Source organism: Salminus brasiliensis, unplaced genomic scaffold (genome assembly GCF_030463535.1).
Source record: "Salminus brasiliensis unplaced genomic scaffold, fSalBra1.hap2 scaffold_101, whole genome shotgun sequence".
In the NCBI taxonomy this organism is placed as follows: domain Eukaryota; kingdom Metazoa; phylum Chordata; class Actinopteri; order Characiformes; family Bryconidae; genus Salminus; species Salminus brasiliensis.
The window spans coordinates 46,066-60,637 of NW_027326640.1; the positions used below are offsets into that span (position 1 = coordinate 46,066).

General features: G+C 40.1%; 1 protein-coding gene across 2 annotated transcripts; it reads right to left on the reverse strand.

The window, feature by feature from the left end:
• Positions 1 to 832: 832 nt before the first annotated feature.
• Positions 833 to 12,678, reverse strand: tia1l (cytotoxic granule-associated RNA binding protein 1, like). 2 transcript variants are annotated; one of them, XM_072671940.1, is made up of 11 exons: positions 12,574 to 12,678; positions 11,149 to 11,245; positions 10,935 to 11,033; positions 8,343 to 8,397; positions 8,001 to 8,088; positions 6,779 to 6,854; positions 6,501 to 6,609; positions 6,286 to 6,381; positions 4,425 to 4,509; positions 4,160 to 4,295; positions 833 to 3,071 (listed from the first exon to the last, which is right to left on the reverse strand). In XM_072671940.1, exons 1-11 carry the CDS (start codon positions 12,600 to 12,602, stop codon positions 2,922 to 2,924), a joined length of 1,020 nt encoding a protein of 339 aa, XP_072528041.1. In that variant the 5' UTR covers positions 12,603 to 12,678; the 3' UTR covers positions 833 to 2,921. The 2 variants fall into 2 exon arrangements, with proteins under 2 accessions (XP_072528041.1, XP_072528040.1); XM_072671939.1 differs by having other exon boundaries at positions 6,286 to 6,384.
• Positions 12,679 to 14,572: the final 1,894 nt, after the last annotated feature.

Consider the following 14,572-nt stretch of genomic DNA (forward strand, 5'->3'; position numbering starts at 1 on the left):
TTTTTGCCTAACATGTGGGATTTAATTTACCAAATTTAGTACGTAGCTCATTTCATTTTTGATTAAAAGTTTACAGACACATTTCAATTCATTCCTATGGGTGCATTTTGGCCACGATAGCTTTATTCGGACGCTTCTTGTCTAAATACTATTGGGCCTACACAGAAACATATACAAGTCAACATGACGCACCTTTAGAAATTTGTGGCCAGAATTAACCAGCCAAAAATATATAATACATATTTAAAACAAAAGTGGAAAAGACTTTCTGCCTACTGTAATTACAATTACATGAGATATAATTGATACATTATACACAATATAATGATACATAAACTTTTTATGCAGCGGACTAAATATAACCCACTATTAAGTCAATTTATTTAATCTCAATCATCTTTATACTGTACATTTTATTTTAAATATTTTAATTTGCATCCTTGCTTTAATAATCTGCTTTTTAAGAATAGGGGAGCTTAAAGGGTCTAGAAAAATGCACTCTGAGGTTTTAGCCTTTGAAAAATGACAAACTTCAATTAATTATTAATTTGGATTTATTAATGGGATTAATTTTCCCCATTGAAAACAAACTAATGGAAAGTCTGATGAGCTTAATAGGCACACCTACCCCAATTCCTCTCATTCTAAGTGGGTTTAGTCCTAATATCTTTTAAACCTCACACTGAAGGTCAGATTTCAACCCTTAACGGTGCTGCAGCTCCACCCTCACTAAACCCAGGGAAACAGGGCAGTCAAGATACGCTCAGAAAAGCACACAGCGGCAAACACCTGTATCTGAGGACAGGGAAATAAAGACACTAACAGACGTCCATTACTCATCAGTCTTGGAATACTGGAACAGCATTTTAATGGTTATCATTAATGGCTATCAAGTTATTTACATATGGAATCAAAAAAAAGAAAAGAAATAATTCAAAAAAGGGTCCCTCCAAAGAGGCCTAGGAGAAAAATGGAATGAGAGAGGACCAACAAAAATTATAATAATGAAAAAAAAAATATTCAAACTCAGGAATCAAGATGAACGACAGTACATTTCTTCAGCTTTTTACAAAATACAAATTCAAAACGTTATAGAAAGCAGACTGTCTGATTCATTAGTCCAAAACTACAAGTTGAACTGAGTGGTAAGTCAAAAATAAAACAAATCAAAAACATTCAATATTATATTTGAAAAGAAAAAAGAAAAAAAAGGAGGGGGAGAAAAGGGAGGAGGAGGGGGGGGGGTAAAGAAAAGGAAAGCAGAAAGATTTCTCGCTCAGGGATCGAAGCTCTATGCTTTAAGGGCGAAAGTGGTGGCTAACAGCAGGGAGTGGGATGAACCGAAACCCAGCAGACTGAACCCAGGGGTCCGACGCGACCGAAAACAAAAAGAAAGAAAGAAAAGCCACGAGGAAGAAGCTCAAAACGTACGGCTGTGGGGCAAATACGCCTTTCTGAGCCAAGCCGAGCAGGGAGCATCTTTCGTCTCCTCCTTTAACAAGCGCACTCGAAATCTAGCAACTGCCGCTCACTTAAAAGCGGCGAGTTAAGAGCATCACGCTCGAGATGGAGCGTCATTGCCATGCCTGCCATCGTCTTTGGCTTATAAAAATCAAAAAACACAAACAAACACACACAGTGACGAGCTTGTTCGTGCACGGGTAAAAAAAAAGGAAACACAGGCTGCACAGTAATAGGACGAGAGCAAATGCAGAAAAGCAAAGAAAGCCTTAAAACTGCGTCTCTAAATAAGTCTACTGAACTCCATAGGGTCTTCCACATGTCTCCGAGAGAGAGTGAAACGTCGACATGGCGCTTTGCAAGATTGCCCATGCAATTTTTACAGGATGGTAAACAAGTCCCAATTTACAAGCCTCAACAAAGTAATTCACACCCCATTTTACACAGAATTACAAAAATATCTTTACATAGAACTGAGAGCACTCCGTGCTGTGATAGCCTAATTTAATCTGAGAAAACATGATTTTTAATAACAATAAAAAAAAGAAAAAAAAAAAAAAAAAAAAAAAAAAAAGGATGAAGTTTAAACATCAGAGCTTAAAATAAGCCTCGTATAACCACGTCATCGAAAAGCTGATCAATTTGGAGAAGAGAAGACAAAAAAAAAGGGGGAAAAAAAAAAAAAAAGTGTCGTAACATGTTATGAATTTTTTATTAAAAGCTGGAGAAGAAATTAAGAACAATCTGTTACTTCACGAGAAGCTGTGGTAACTTCAAGACTTCAAGTACATGTCAAGGCCACTGAGGAAGCCTCCTCCTCCTCAAAATCAGGAGAAGAATTCTCGTTAACTTTCAGCTTGGAGATAAAAATGCTCCTGACTACTGAGCTGAGAGGGTGCTGGAAACCTTACTGGTGCGAATAAAAGAAAACCCATATCCATCAAATAGTATTCAAGTTGCACTGAGTCCTTACAGAACGGGTCGAGGAGAGAAAAGAAAAGGGGTGAAAAAAAAACAAAAAAAACAAACCCAACAAAATAATAAACAAAACAAAAACGAGGGGCTTTTTACATGAAGACAGTCCTCCTGATTGGGGGTAAAGACTGGGAAGCGTTTCCAATATTTAGTCCATTGTGAAGAGGGATTTTGGGGGGGATTTGGGGAGGAAAAACCCAAAAAGAAAGAAAAAAAAAAGACCATTTTAAAAAATCTGTCCAAAGAATTGTTGGGGAGGAGGGAATAACAAAAAAAAAAAAAACAAAAACAAAAAACAACCAAATAAACAAAAAGGTGGGAAAAGGGCAGGTTAATGATCCAAATATATTGTACACTGGTTAAATGGAGTCCTTTCACACCGTCTCCTCACTGGCGTAATGGTACGTCCTGCTGGAAATTCGCTGCACTGGAGCAGGAGTAACGCTCGAGCCGAAAGGAGGTGGTGGAGGGTGCCCATGTCGTACTTACTTGTAGCCCTGCTGGTTCCAGGCCTGGCCGTAGACTCCATAAGTGGGCATTTGCCAGCCATTGGGCACATACTGGCCCATCTGCTGCCCGTTGCCGTAAGATTGGCCCCACTGGCCGTACGGCTGGGCGGCATAGCCTGGGTTGCTCTGGAGTGGACGGAGGAGAAATAAAAAGGAGAACTGAGTAAATTCCTGCAAAGCCAAAGTTTTACCTCCTTCAGAATTAATAGAGTTTAGGAGGGATGTGGATTTATCATCATCATCATCATCATCATCAGACCGGAGCTGGGAAGAATTCTGATTATGGATCCCATAACGGCACTAACCTAGACCTTTTATCAGGACTCTTAAGAAAATACTGGTCAATGAGGCCCAATGTCTCCTAAAGCCAATAGTTCTGATATTACTCATGAGCTTCAAGTACTGGCATAAGAGAGTAAATAAAATATAATAATTTAATAATAATTTAAATTGCAGCTGCTTAAATTTTAGAATGACAAAACGTTGATTAATATTGAGTCTCGTGAAAATGTGATTTCGCCATGTTGCCCACCTCTAGCATATACATCTATACATCCAGCCATCCTCACAATCTCCAATTTGGCCATTTTTGACAATGTGAATCTGGCAGTGTTCAATAACATAGCTTTGAAATTTTATGATGAATGGACCAATAGAAATTGCCCACCCAAAATTATATATATATATATATATATATATATATATATATATATATATATATATATATATATATATATATACACACACACACACACACACACACATACACATAGTCATATATTAATATATGGGTTGCTCTGTATGCATGTATGTATATAAAATATATGAATAGATGAAGAATTTGAAGATTTTGGCTCTTCCTGTAAAATTGCCAATTAAATAAATAAATAAATAAAAAGAGATTAAACATGTTTCTAGGTTTACCACCACACTCCTACCTCCATGAGCTGAACCAGGTTTAAAAAAACCAAGTTCTCCAGAAAAGCAACAGAACCTGATCTAGTGTGGGACCATAGTGAATTGTTAACAGCTGGCTCGATAACAGCCAACCCTGATACAACCATCAACAGTCCTCAACCATACCAACTTCTTTAAAAGCTGTATTATAAGGTAAAACCTTAGGACTATGTATAGACCTGAGATCCAGTGATGCTACAGAATGAGACAGGCGTGCATGTCTAACGGCTAGTGGTGAAGTCTGGACTTGCAGGTACCTGGGGCATGGGCATCTGCTGCATGGCCCTCATGTCTGCGGTTTCTTTCCCCCAGTAGCACTTCACTGTGTGGCCCTCGATGCATGTCCCATTCACAGACACTATGGCATGAGCAGCTCCCTCGTGGGAATCAAACCTGATAACACAGGACGGACTCCGGTTATACAGGGCTGGGGGACAAAATACAGGACTTTCGGAAGTCTTTGCTGGGGTAGAGTCAAATAACAACAACCAGACAGCAAATACAGCAAACCGAGAAACTCACCTCACAAAGGAGTACCCTTTATCTGGGAAAACCCTGATCTCCATGATCTGGCCGAATGGAGAGAAAGTCTGTCTCATCAGCTGATCTGGAGGAGAAAGAGAAAGCGCAGTCAGACATCAGATCTAGAGTCTAATGCACTTTGAAGCTGTGGTGACCTCAGAAGGACTGGATCTTCTGCTACAGTTAGGATCGGATTTTCTCCAGATGGTTTAATAAAGTGTGTCCTACATATTTGCCGGCCAAACACAGCCAGTATCTCGGAGTAGGAGATATGACATAGCCTTTGCTTATTTACAGCACACCAGGAGCAACAGAGGAGTGAAATGGGGATCCAGCTAATGATCAATTTACCTCACTAAGACACTCCAGCGCATTTCAATTTAACCTTGAAATGGTTCCCCAGGTTCTCCATAATCACCCACTCAATCTCCTGCTCACTTAGAAGCTTCGGTTTGTCAATAAAACACTAGCAAAAGACTCTGGAACCACCTTAAATCAAGCACCCGTCTCCAGCATAAACCACCTAATGAAACTCTGGGTGCTTTCCACCAACCTTATTACCATTATTATCATTAATAATATTTTTAGAAGATTATTACAGGCCCAACACCACATTCAGCCTACAGTACCATTAACAGCAAATAATTGACAATTCAAATGATCTTTCCAACAAAATCTGGGACCAGATTCAGAAAATACATTAATAAAACCCTAAGTAGTTCTTAAAATGCAATTTTCTCCCTTAAAAAGGATCAAATATTTAAGAAAAGGGGGAAAAATATTTTTTTATTAATATTGGTCATGTTTTACGTAGCTGTTTATATTGAAGTTGTTCATTCTGTGTTTGACAGCTTGTTATAAACAATGACTTAAAGGTTTTAAAGGTTAAAAACAAGATCTAGAAGTGATCGAGGAGGAAAACCCCAAAATTCATTACGGAAATTATGAGAACTGCGAAGTGACGTCAGAAAGCTGTTATCTTAAATATGCAGTTTATTATCTTATTATTGCCCTGCCTTTAATCTCTGACTGGTTTCAAATGCATATTGTACATTTTATTCTATTTACTGTTATTGTGCTGCATCATGTGATTACTACTCGCTGCTAAATCAGGATCTATCAGTACTTTCAGAACAATCTCCATGTTTAAACAGTTTAATTAAACATTCATTCTGTGATTTAACTACTTAAAACGATCATTTTTAGAGGCATCTCAACTTCAAGTGAAGTTTTAAGAGGGATGGATGGAAAAAGCTTAACCTTTGTGAATTTGGCTCATCTGGAGGGCTCATCTGAGGTAAGAGCAACCCTGGGTGTTCAATTTTAGCCAGTTTACTTGGATAAGTCACATTTCACAGGACTCGAATGGGAAGTGTGAACACAAGCAATTGCCCCCAAACTTCAGTTTACAGTAGTATGTTGTTCTGTAATTAATACTGCTGTATTTTAACCAGAAGTCAATGATTCAGCACGTTTGTGTCCCTAAGATTGGAGTAAATAACAATATTGGGCATATCTCCGTCTCTTATAGGTGAATTTTCCTTGTGTGTCAACTAGTTTTAGCATGACGTGATTAAATCAATCATACGAGACAATGCACGTCCTGCGATGAGACCATTGTGCATGTGCACATTGCGATGACCACGCTGAAATGTTATATCGTGCAGCCCTAGTTTAAAGGCTCTAAGAATGATTAGACTGTCCCAATTGTGAAACTCTTGGTTATTGAGACGAACAAAGGAAAAACTAACGGTTCGAGGGGCTGACTGGTGTAACTGCTGAGCAGACGTGCAGAATTTCAATGGCAAATGCTGAGAACGATGCACATGCCAACAGATGGAGGCTAAAGAGCACTACCAACCTGTCAGGCCAGAGGTGACCCCTCCGCAGTACACTGTGCAGTTACTGGGGCTGGACTGGCTCAGCACCTCCTCGTAGGAGAGATGCTTGGTGTTGCCTGCTTGAAAAGTCAAGAGAGAAAACAGTAGATTAAACTCTGCACTAAATTAATAAATAATGTAATTGGCCTCTGCTCACACAGAACCAGCAGAAAGACAGTTGCTAAAGCAAACTCACTCTCATAGTTGGATTTGGGTGCAGGTGGTTTCCTGGTAGCCCAGTTGGTTCTGATCTGCCTTCCTCCCAGCCACTGGCCGTTCATCTGCTGAATAGCATTCTCCGCATCCTATCAGAGGCAGATTATTACAGTAGATTAATTTACAATAACTCAATGAATCAGCCTGTAGCTTAACTTTAGCAAATTAACGCAACCCCCAAATCAATGGAAGCGCTTGTGTTCAGCCAGGTCTACAGTTAAGCCTTCCAGGGGTGCGCTATAAGCCAAAACTACTTACCCATTTGTTTATGAAAGAGATAAAGCCATATCCTTTGGACTTCCCGGTAGCCAGGTCTTTCACCACACGAGCATCACTAGAACATCCAAACACAGTACATCAGCAACATACTGAGCCCCAAAAAACACAAACACCTAAACAAACAGCATGACTTTGGACTTTTAATAAAGTTTAAAACCACAAAATTAACCCTACAGTTTAAGCACTGGCACACTCATTCAGCATGTGATGAACAACATCTGCAAAGCTACCTTTTTAATGGGGTTAGAGGTCCATTAGATCAAACAGAAAATATTCACATACACCCGTTAGAGAGATATCCATCTATCTACCCATCTATCTATATATAAAACAGATATATTAGATATACCTGACTATCAAATTACAGTGTTAGGGTAGGGGTGTAATGGTATTTGCAGTAATACAGAATCACTGCAGTACAGGTCTTGGTTTGGTGCATGCAGTCGTGTGGAGAGCACAATTACAGAATAGGGTTGGATCAGTATAAAGGTTTTTGGTACATCATGCTATAATACTGATGTTATGCTGTGTGTACATGTGCTTAGTGTAAATACTGGCATTTATTAAATCTCTCTTTAAAAAGGGAAAACCTAAACTTCATACAATGTTTTGTAAAACAGCTGATCAACTGGTGAAAATAATCAGATTAATAATCAGATTATCTATAATAAAAAAATGCCAGATAAGAAATAGTATCAAAGCTCCATCCCCAAAAGGGAGACTTTACAGATACTACCATTATAAATACTATTTTATTATAGTACTAATTAGTAGTAATTTTATTATAGTAAAGCACTTTAATCACTAAACCCGTCCGTTTTCATTCCTCTAGGACCAATTATACCTGAATTTACATTTACTATTAATAAAGATGATCAGTGCAAATACTTTGCTGAGACATCTATGGTTAAACCATCATATCTTTGCGATCCTGTTACAGCTCCCATAGCAAAACCCACTACAAGGTATCCAGGTGGCACGCGTGCTGATAAAAGGACCACCTTTTCTTTTTAATAGCTCATACCATGTATTCTCCTGACTGCCTGCACTGAACCGGGACCCCCATACCGTGACTGCTCTAGACCTCCACCCCTATCCAGCAGAGATTGATTGATTATGTCAACTGGAAGTGATACTTAAGTCCGAGGAGCTCCATCACACAAACTGATACAGCCCAACGCAACTCGAGCAGCTCACTTACGAAATTTTCCCAAAGGGAGCAAAGGCAGCTTTGACGTCATCTGTGGAGATTTCTGGACTCAGGTCACCAACAAAGACATGGAAGTGATCTGACACGGGACACAGAAAAAAGTGCATGTGCTGAGGAGTGCATTTCCCCTCCTTCATGAGGTTCTCTGATCAATGCTCTAGATACAATAACATTGAATTGGCTTTGGGAAGGTCTTATGATCAAGAATGAGGACAAAGTCATTACGAGGAAGATTTCTGGTCAGTTCAGGCAGGTGTGTGTGTGTGTGTGTGTGTGTATATATATATATTTATATATATCTGGGATGGTGGACCTTAAAGACTGGGTACTTACTGCTTGTGTCTTTCTTCTGGCTGCTTGGCATCGAGGCCCAGTTGACTTTCATGTCCTGTGAGGGAGAGAGGATACAGACTTTACAATTTTTGTATTTTATTTTAATAAATGAAGAATTTGGAGTGTAGTATCTCCCTTTGTAACTAGGGGTAAGCGATCGATCGACTGATCAATCAAGCTCATTTGATTTGCCACCAAACTACTTCTTTAAAGCTTCCGCAAAAGGAAGCAAGTGCAGGCCAACAGCTCTGAGGGAAGGCGTCCGGTTTAACAGGGCAAAGTGTAAAAGTGTGCCCATTTGCATGGGTTTAAGATTAAGCGTGTGTACTGAGTGCCTGAAGGAGAGCGTGCTGCCACGGAGGCGTTAAGGTGCCAAGTTGTTATTGAGAGGTTTGTCAGCCAGGTTGTTTGACATCTTGAGAAGATCAGATCTTCGATCAGATCAACTAACTGCCTCAACAGGACACGCGCTGAAGGTTTCGCCTCATTTCTGCTGCTTTTACAAGCTGCAAGTGTTTAAATACTGCTTAGAATAAAGAGGTTTTCCAATATAGTAAAGAAATGAGGGCATGGATGAATGAGGGATGCTTGAATCTACAGTGTGCAACGGGGGAAGCTGCTAAAGCTGCTATACATATACACAAGTCAGAATCCATATCACCAATGGAGACGAGCTAAAAAGATCAGATTTGAGCCCAAAGGGACACCAGGTTATGATACTGGTCCAATTAGGCAGCAGTGTTTCTCTCAGGCCTGTCGATACACCTAAAGAGCTTCACCAAGAGACTTAAAGACATTAGAGATATGTTAGAATTAGTGCAGCATTACGAGCTATGGGGGTTCATAAGCAATGCACCAAGTCATGACTGCCATTGCATTTATCTGGCTTGGACAAGCCGAGTGACCGAAGTTGTATATCTACTGGGACTAGTCGCAGTAGTGGGCAGCAGTCCGCCGCTGCCCGGTTTGCTCTCTCAGCTAATATTGGTCAATTCTTTGGATTAAACATTTCCAAAATACTCTCAAACACATTTGCATGCCAATTTCAAGATCTCTTATCAGCAGGGTGCTGCTGCAGAGCTGTTCAGGGTTTATATATTTAAAAAAGGTAGTGACCTTGATCTGTGCCAAGTCCTGAAGAACGCTCTTAAAAATAAAGGCACCATTTCTCTCCCCCCCCCTCTCGTTTCTAAGGTCACTCACCGTGCCTCGACTGTAGGGATCTTGGCTCTTGATTGTATTTATGTTTTAAAACAAGTCGTTTTACAATTTAAACTAAGAGAGTTTGAATTTAGTCAAATAAAATCTTTACTAAAATACATAAATACATTAAAAGGCTGCTAACAGACGTACGGTTCAAGCAAAAACCTACAGCCAGTTCAAAACGTAGGCCCTGTCCACACATTCAGATATTTAAGCCCACAGAGGCCGAAAACAATGCCTGCCAACCCTGTATGAGGGGTGTGTGTGTGTGTGTGTTTGGGGGGGTGGGGGAGGGGGGGGTGGGGGCAGTAACATATAGAACTGCCAAATTATACACTTCTCCCTATGGAGCGTCCCACATTTCCTAAATCTAAACAGAGCATTATTTATATACCTGTATTACAACCGTATTTACATTCATTCACATATAGAAATCTGAGCTCTCAGGCTACCTGTGTAGATACTATAGTTTTAGGACTTGGGTAGTTCCCTATATAGGGAGTAAGGAGGTATTTGAGACCCAGTCAGAAACATGTATGCATGGTGTCCTTGCTTTACCCTTGACACACTGAAAACTGTGAAATCTCCACTTTGGAGAGTGTTTCTGAATAAAAGCCCAGTTTTCACTGACCAAAAATGGCATTTTCATGTGGACGGGAGGTTAAAATGCAGATAAACTCATATGTGGAGACAGGGGAGCATTTATATACTTGTAGTTCGGCCCCTTGAACCGGACCACGGTGGATAACGGTGCATGGTTTGAAGTGGGTGGGTAATCTCTTGCTCTCACTGATCACTGGCTGCATGTGGAAGCTTTTATTTATCTGAATATTCCTTTAATATTTAAAGAAAAAAAGCCTTTGTAAGGCTGTATTTACATTACAATGTTTCTCTTATTATATCAGCATCTCAAAACACAATTATTACAATTACTTTAGCACAATATATTGTCCTAATATGAATTTTTTTTTATAAAAAATAATAATCATAAGTGACTGGTCTAATCTAGGGGCTCTTTAGCATGGCAGACCCTGTGCTCTACTACTACTATGAATTAATTTGACACAGTTATGATGACAGAGTAAGCAAACATGCATAAAACTGTGTTCTCCACCATATCTATTTAAACACAAGTACAGAATTACGTGGTGAAACTGCACATAAGCTTGATTTTAATTAACTACAGGGTTCCTCTATGTTTTTATCATCATTAATGCTCACGATGATTTCTAGACCTTTTTTTTTTTGGGCTTACCATCAAAGTTAAGCTCCCATGCAAACTTCCTAAAGCTGAAATGCTGCAAAAATCAAAAAGCTAAACCGGACGTCCTGCACGTCACTTACCTGCTACAAACCCCACCAACGCCGACCCCTGGCCCCCTTCCTTACCTTTCCTAATATCTTCCTCCCGTTCATGGCGCCCAGCGCAGCGGCAGCGTGCATATGCTCATAGAACTCCACGAAGCAGTAAGGGTCGTTCCCTGCCGTCTGGAGGGGGAAATTAAGAGAAAAGGGGGGGAGGAACAAAGGCCATATTATTGCGAGATGCCTTCATCCTTCCAGGAGAGGATGAAGCACAGTCCCATGCAGGGCTACTACTCACATCGATGATCATTTTGCAGCTCTTGCACGGGCCGATCTGGGTGAACACTTGCAAGATGAGGGCCTCCGTCACGTCCCGTGAGAGGTTCCCCACATACCTGGGGAAAAGGAAATGGAGGAGGAGGAGGAGCTAATCAAACCAATTGATAAAACTGGATAGAATTAACATGAGACATTTAATAATGAGGATGGGGGTATGGCTGGATATGGGTACACTAAAGGAAGCCCTGTAATGGTTAACCAGTCTCTCCTAAGAGCTCCTCCAGTCGTTCTGATCATCAACGCTGATCCCTCACAACAGATATAAGATGTATACCCGTCTGACCCCCCCAACATTTGACTTGGCTTCATCCTTTGTGCTCAAATTTGCTCTGGAAAATCCATAAACAGCAGATTCCCCTTCTGGAAGTGAGCTCTGTGCCGCAATAAGGCCAAGCTTCAGGAAGCCTTTGTGTACTTGTAAGACCATCAGAGGCACCGGGACCTTGCTGAAGCATAGCTAAGCATGGCCTCATCTCCAAAAGTCTCATTGTGATGGGTTTAGAAACTATGATGGGCTTCACCAACTTCACCACTTCTGCCACGTTTTCATCCCAGCCAGCTACCCCAGCTGCTCAATCCATCCCCATTCTGCTCTACAACCTTCCCAAGAAGCTGAGGCTGGAGATCAGCACAGATCTTAGACTTTCCAGCCCCTGTTTGACCTAAAAACCCACAGATTCGTCCTGAAAACGTGCTTTTCCCCCCTTGGAGCGTCGAAGAAGCCTCAACAGCCCCACTGGGGGAAAGTGAAACTAACAAAACGTCCCAACACCCAAGTGATCCCAACTCTCCACCTTCATAAGAGGGAAATGGAGGAGTTTGGGGACGGCAGGGCTCGGGAAAACTGCTGTGGCTATTTGGGAAGCCCGAGAGAAGAGCAGGGAGGCTGAGCTTAGACAAGGCCGGCGAGTCGGAGCCAGTCTGGAGACTTAATGAGATTATTAAAGCCTGGGTTTGAGCTATAAGGGTCTAGATGGGGGTTATTGAAGTCCCCGGTACTGATTTTGGGGGCTATCCGGGTTTTCGAGGCGGTTTGGACTCGGATCTCTGCGCGAACCGAGTCGATTCGGGACGAGTTCAGGCGCTTTAGCCACCAGCCGCGCTAAAACAGCCCTAATTTAGCTCTCGCTCGGTGTTACCGCCCCGAAATCCCCCCGCTCCCACCCCGAACCCCGCCGACACGCACCGCAACAGGCCTGCTCGGCGAGCCGGGAGCAGTTTAACAGCCGAACCCGAGTTTTACGGCTTTATCTGCCGCATGATGCTAAGCTAACGGTGGCCACGGTGGCCTAGCCTAGCCTAGCCTAGCCTGGGTTAGCTTAGCTTAGCATAGCATAGCATGGCGCTCTTGTGTGATAATCAGCGCCCGCGCTTTCATACTCACAGTGTCTTGGGCTGGTCGTCATCCATCATGCTGCTGGCTGAGAGTGTGGAGGTCTGGGTTTAAAAGCGGGCTTTTCGGGGTTCCGGGCGGTTTAAACAGCCGGCGCGGAGTCTTTTGTGCTAAAGAGAAAACGCCAGAATAACTTCCTCTAACGTTACTGGAGATACGTAGCTGCGTGACGTCGCGATCCGGGCCGCGCAGCCAATCAGGTGCGCCAGAGACCCGCGAGCGGCGCGGCGCGGCGGTATTGGTGCCCCGGCGAATCCTGCACCCCTCGATGTTCCTGCCTGTCGCGACCTCATTGGATGAGGCCGGCGAGTTCCTCTCTCCTCTAAACGTTTTTTTAACGAACAAACACGATCATGTTCTCTCCACACGTTTAGAAAACGTCTCACTTTTAGGGTAATTTAGTGTATTTTAGTGTATTTAGGGTATTTTAGTGTATTTTAGGGTATTTAGGGTATTGTAGTGTATTTTAGTGTATTTTAGGGTATTTTAGTGTATTTTAGTGTATTTTAGGGTATTGTAGTGTATTTTAGGGTATTTTAGTGTATTTTAGGGTATTGTAGTGTATTTAGGGTATTGTAGTGTATTTAGGGTATTGTAGTGTATTTTAGTGTATTTTAGGGTATTGTAGTGTATTTAGGGTATTGTAGTGTATTTAGGGTATTGTAGTGTATTTAGGGTATTGTAGTGTATTTTAGGGTATTGTAGTGTATTTAGGGTATTGTAGTGTATTTTAGTGTATTTTAGGGTATTGTAGTGTATTTAGGGTATTGTAGTGTATTTTAGTGTATTTTAGGGTATTGTAGTGTATTTTAGTGTATTTTAGGGTATTGTAGTGTATTTAGGGTATTGTAGTGTATTTTAGGGTATTTTAGTGTATTTTAGGGTATTGTAGTGTATTTAGGGTATTGTAGTGTATTTTAGGGTATTGTAGTGTATTGTAGTGTATTTTAGTGTATTTTAGTGTATTTTAGGGTATTTAGGGTATTGTAGTGTATTTAGGGTATTGTAGTGTATTTTAGGGTATTTTAGTGTATTTTAGTATATTGTAGTGTATTGTAGTGTATTTTAGTGTATTTTAGTGTATTTTAGGGTATTTTAGGGTATTTAGGGTATTGTAGTGTATTTAGGGTATTGTAGTGTATTTTAGGGTATTTTAGGGTATTTTAGGGTATTTTAGTGTATTTTAGTATATTGTAGTGTATTTTAGTGTATTTTAGTGTATTTTAGTGTATTTTAGGGTATTTAGGGTATTGTAGTGTATTTAGGGTATTGTAGTGTATTGTAGTGTATTTTAGTGTATTTTAGTATATTGTAGTGTATTTTAGTGTATTTTAGTGTATTTTAGTGTATTTTAGGGTATTTAGGGTATTGTAGTGTATTTAGGGTATTGTAGTGTATTGTAGTGTATTTTAGTGTATTTTAGTGTATTTTAGGGTATTTAGGGTATTGTAGTGTATTTAGGGTATTGTAGTGTATTTTAGGGTATTTTAGTGTATTTTAGTATATTGTAGTGTATTTTAGTGTATTTTAGTGTATTTTAGGGTATTTAGGGTATTGTAGTGTATTTAGGGTATTGTAGTGTATTTTAGGGTATTTTAGGGTATTTTAGGGTATTTTAGTGTATTTTAGTGTATTTTATATATTTAGTTATGCATATTAGCTTAAATGAACGTGTGCCAGCAAGAAACACGGCTTGAATAAATTAAACAAATACATACATAGACAGGCAGTTAATTAAACATATATATATATATATATATATATATATATATATATATATATATATATATATATATATATATATTTAATTATATATTTTTATATGCTTTTCTAAATTAAAATGATAAAAGAGTATTGTAGTATGCCTATGGCATGGGCAAAAGCATTCTGATTGGTAATTGTACTTCAAACGAAATAAAAAAAAATATATATATCTCAATATTATTTATACCATTGATTATCAACCCTGAGTCCCCCTTCGCTGCTTATT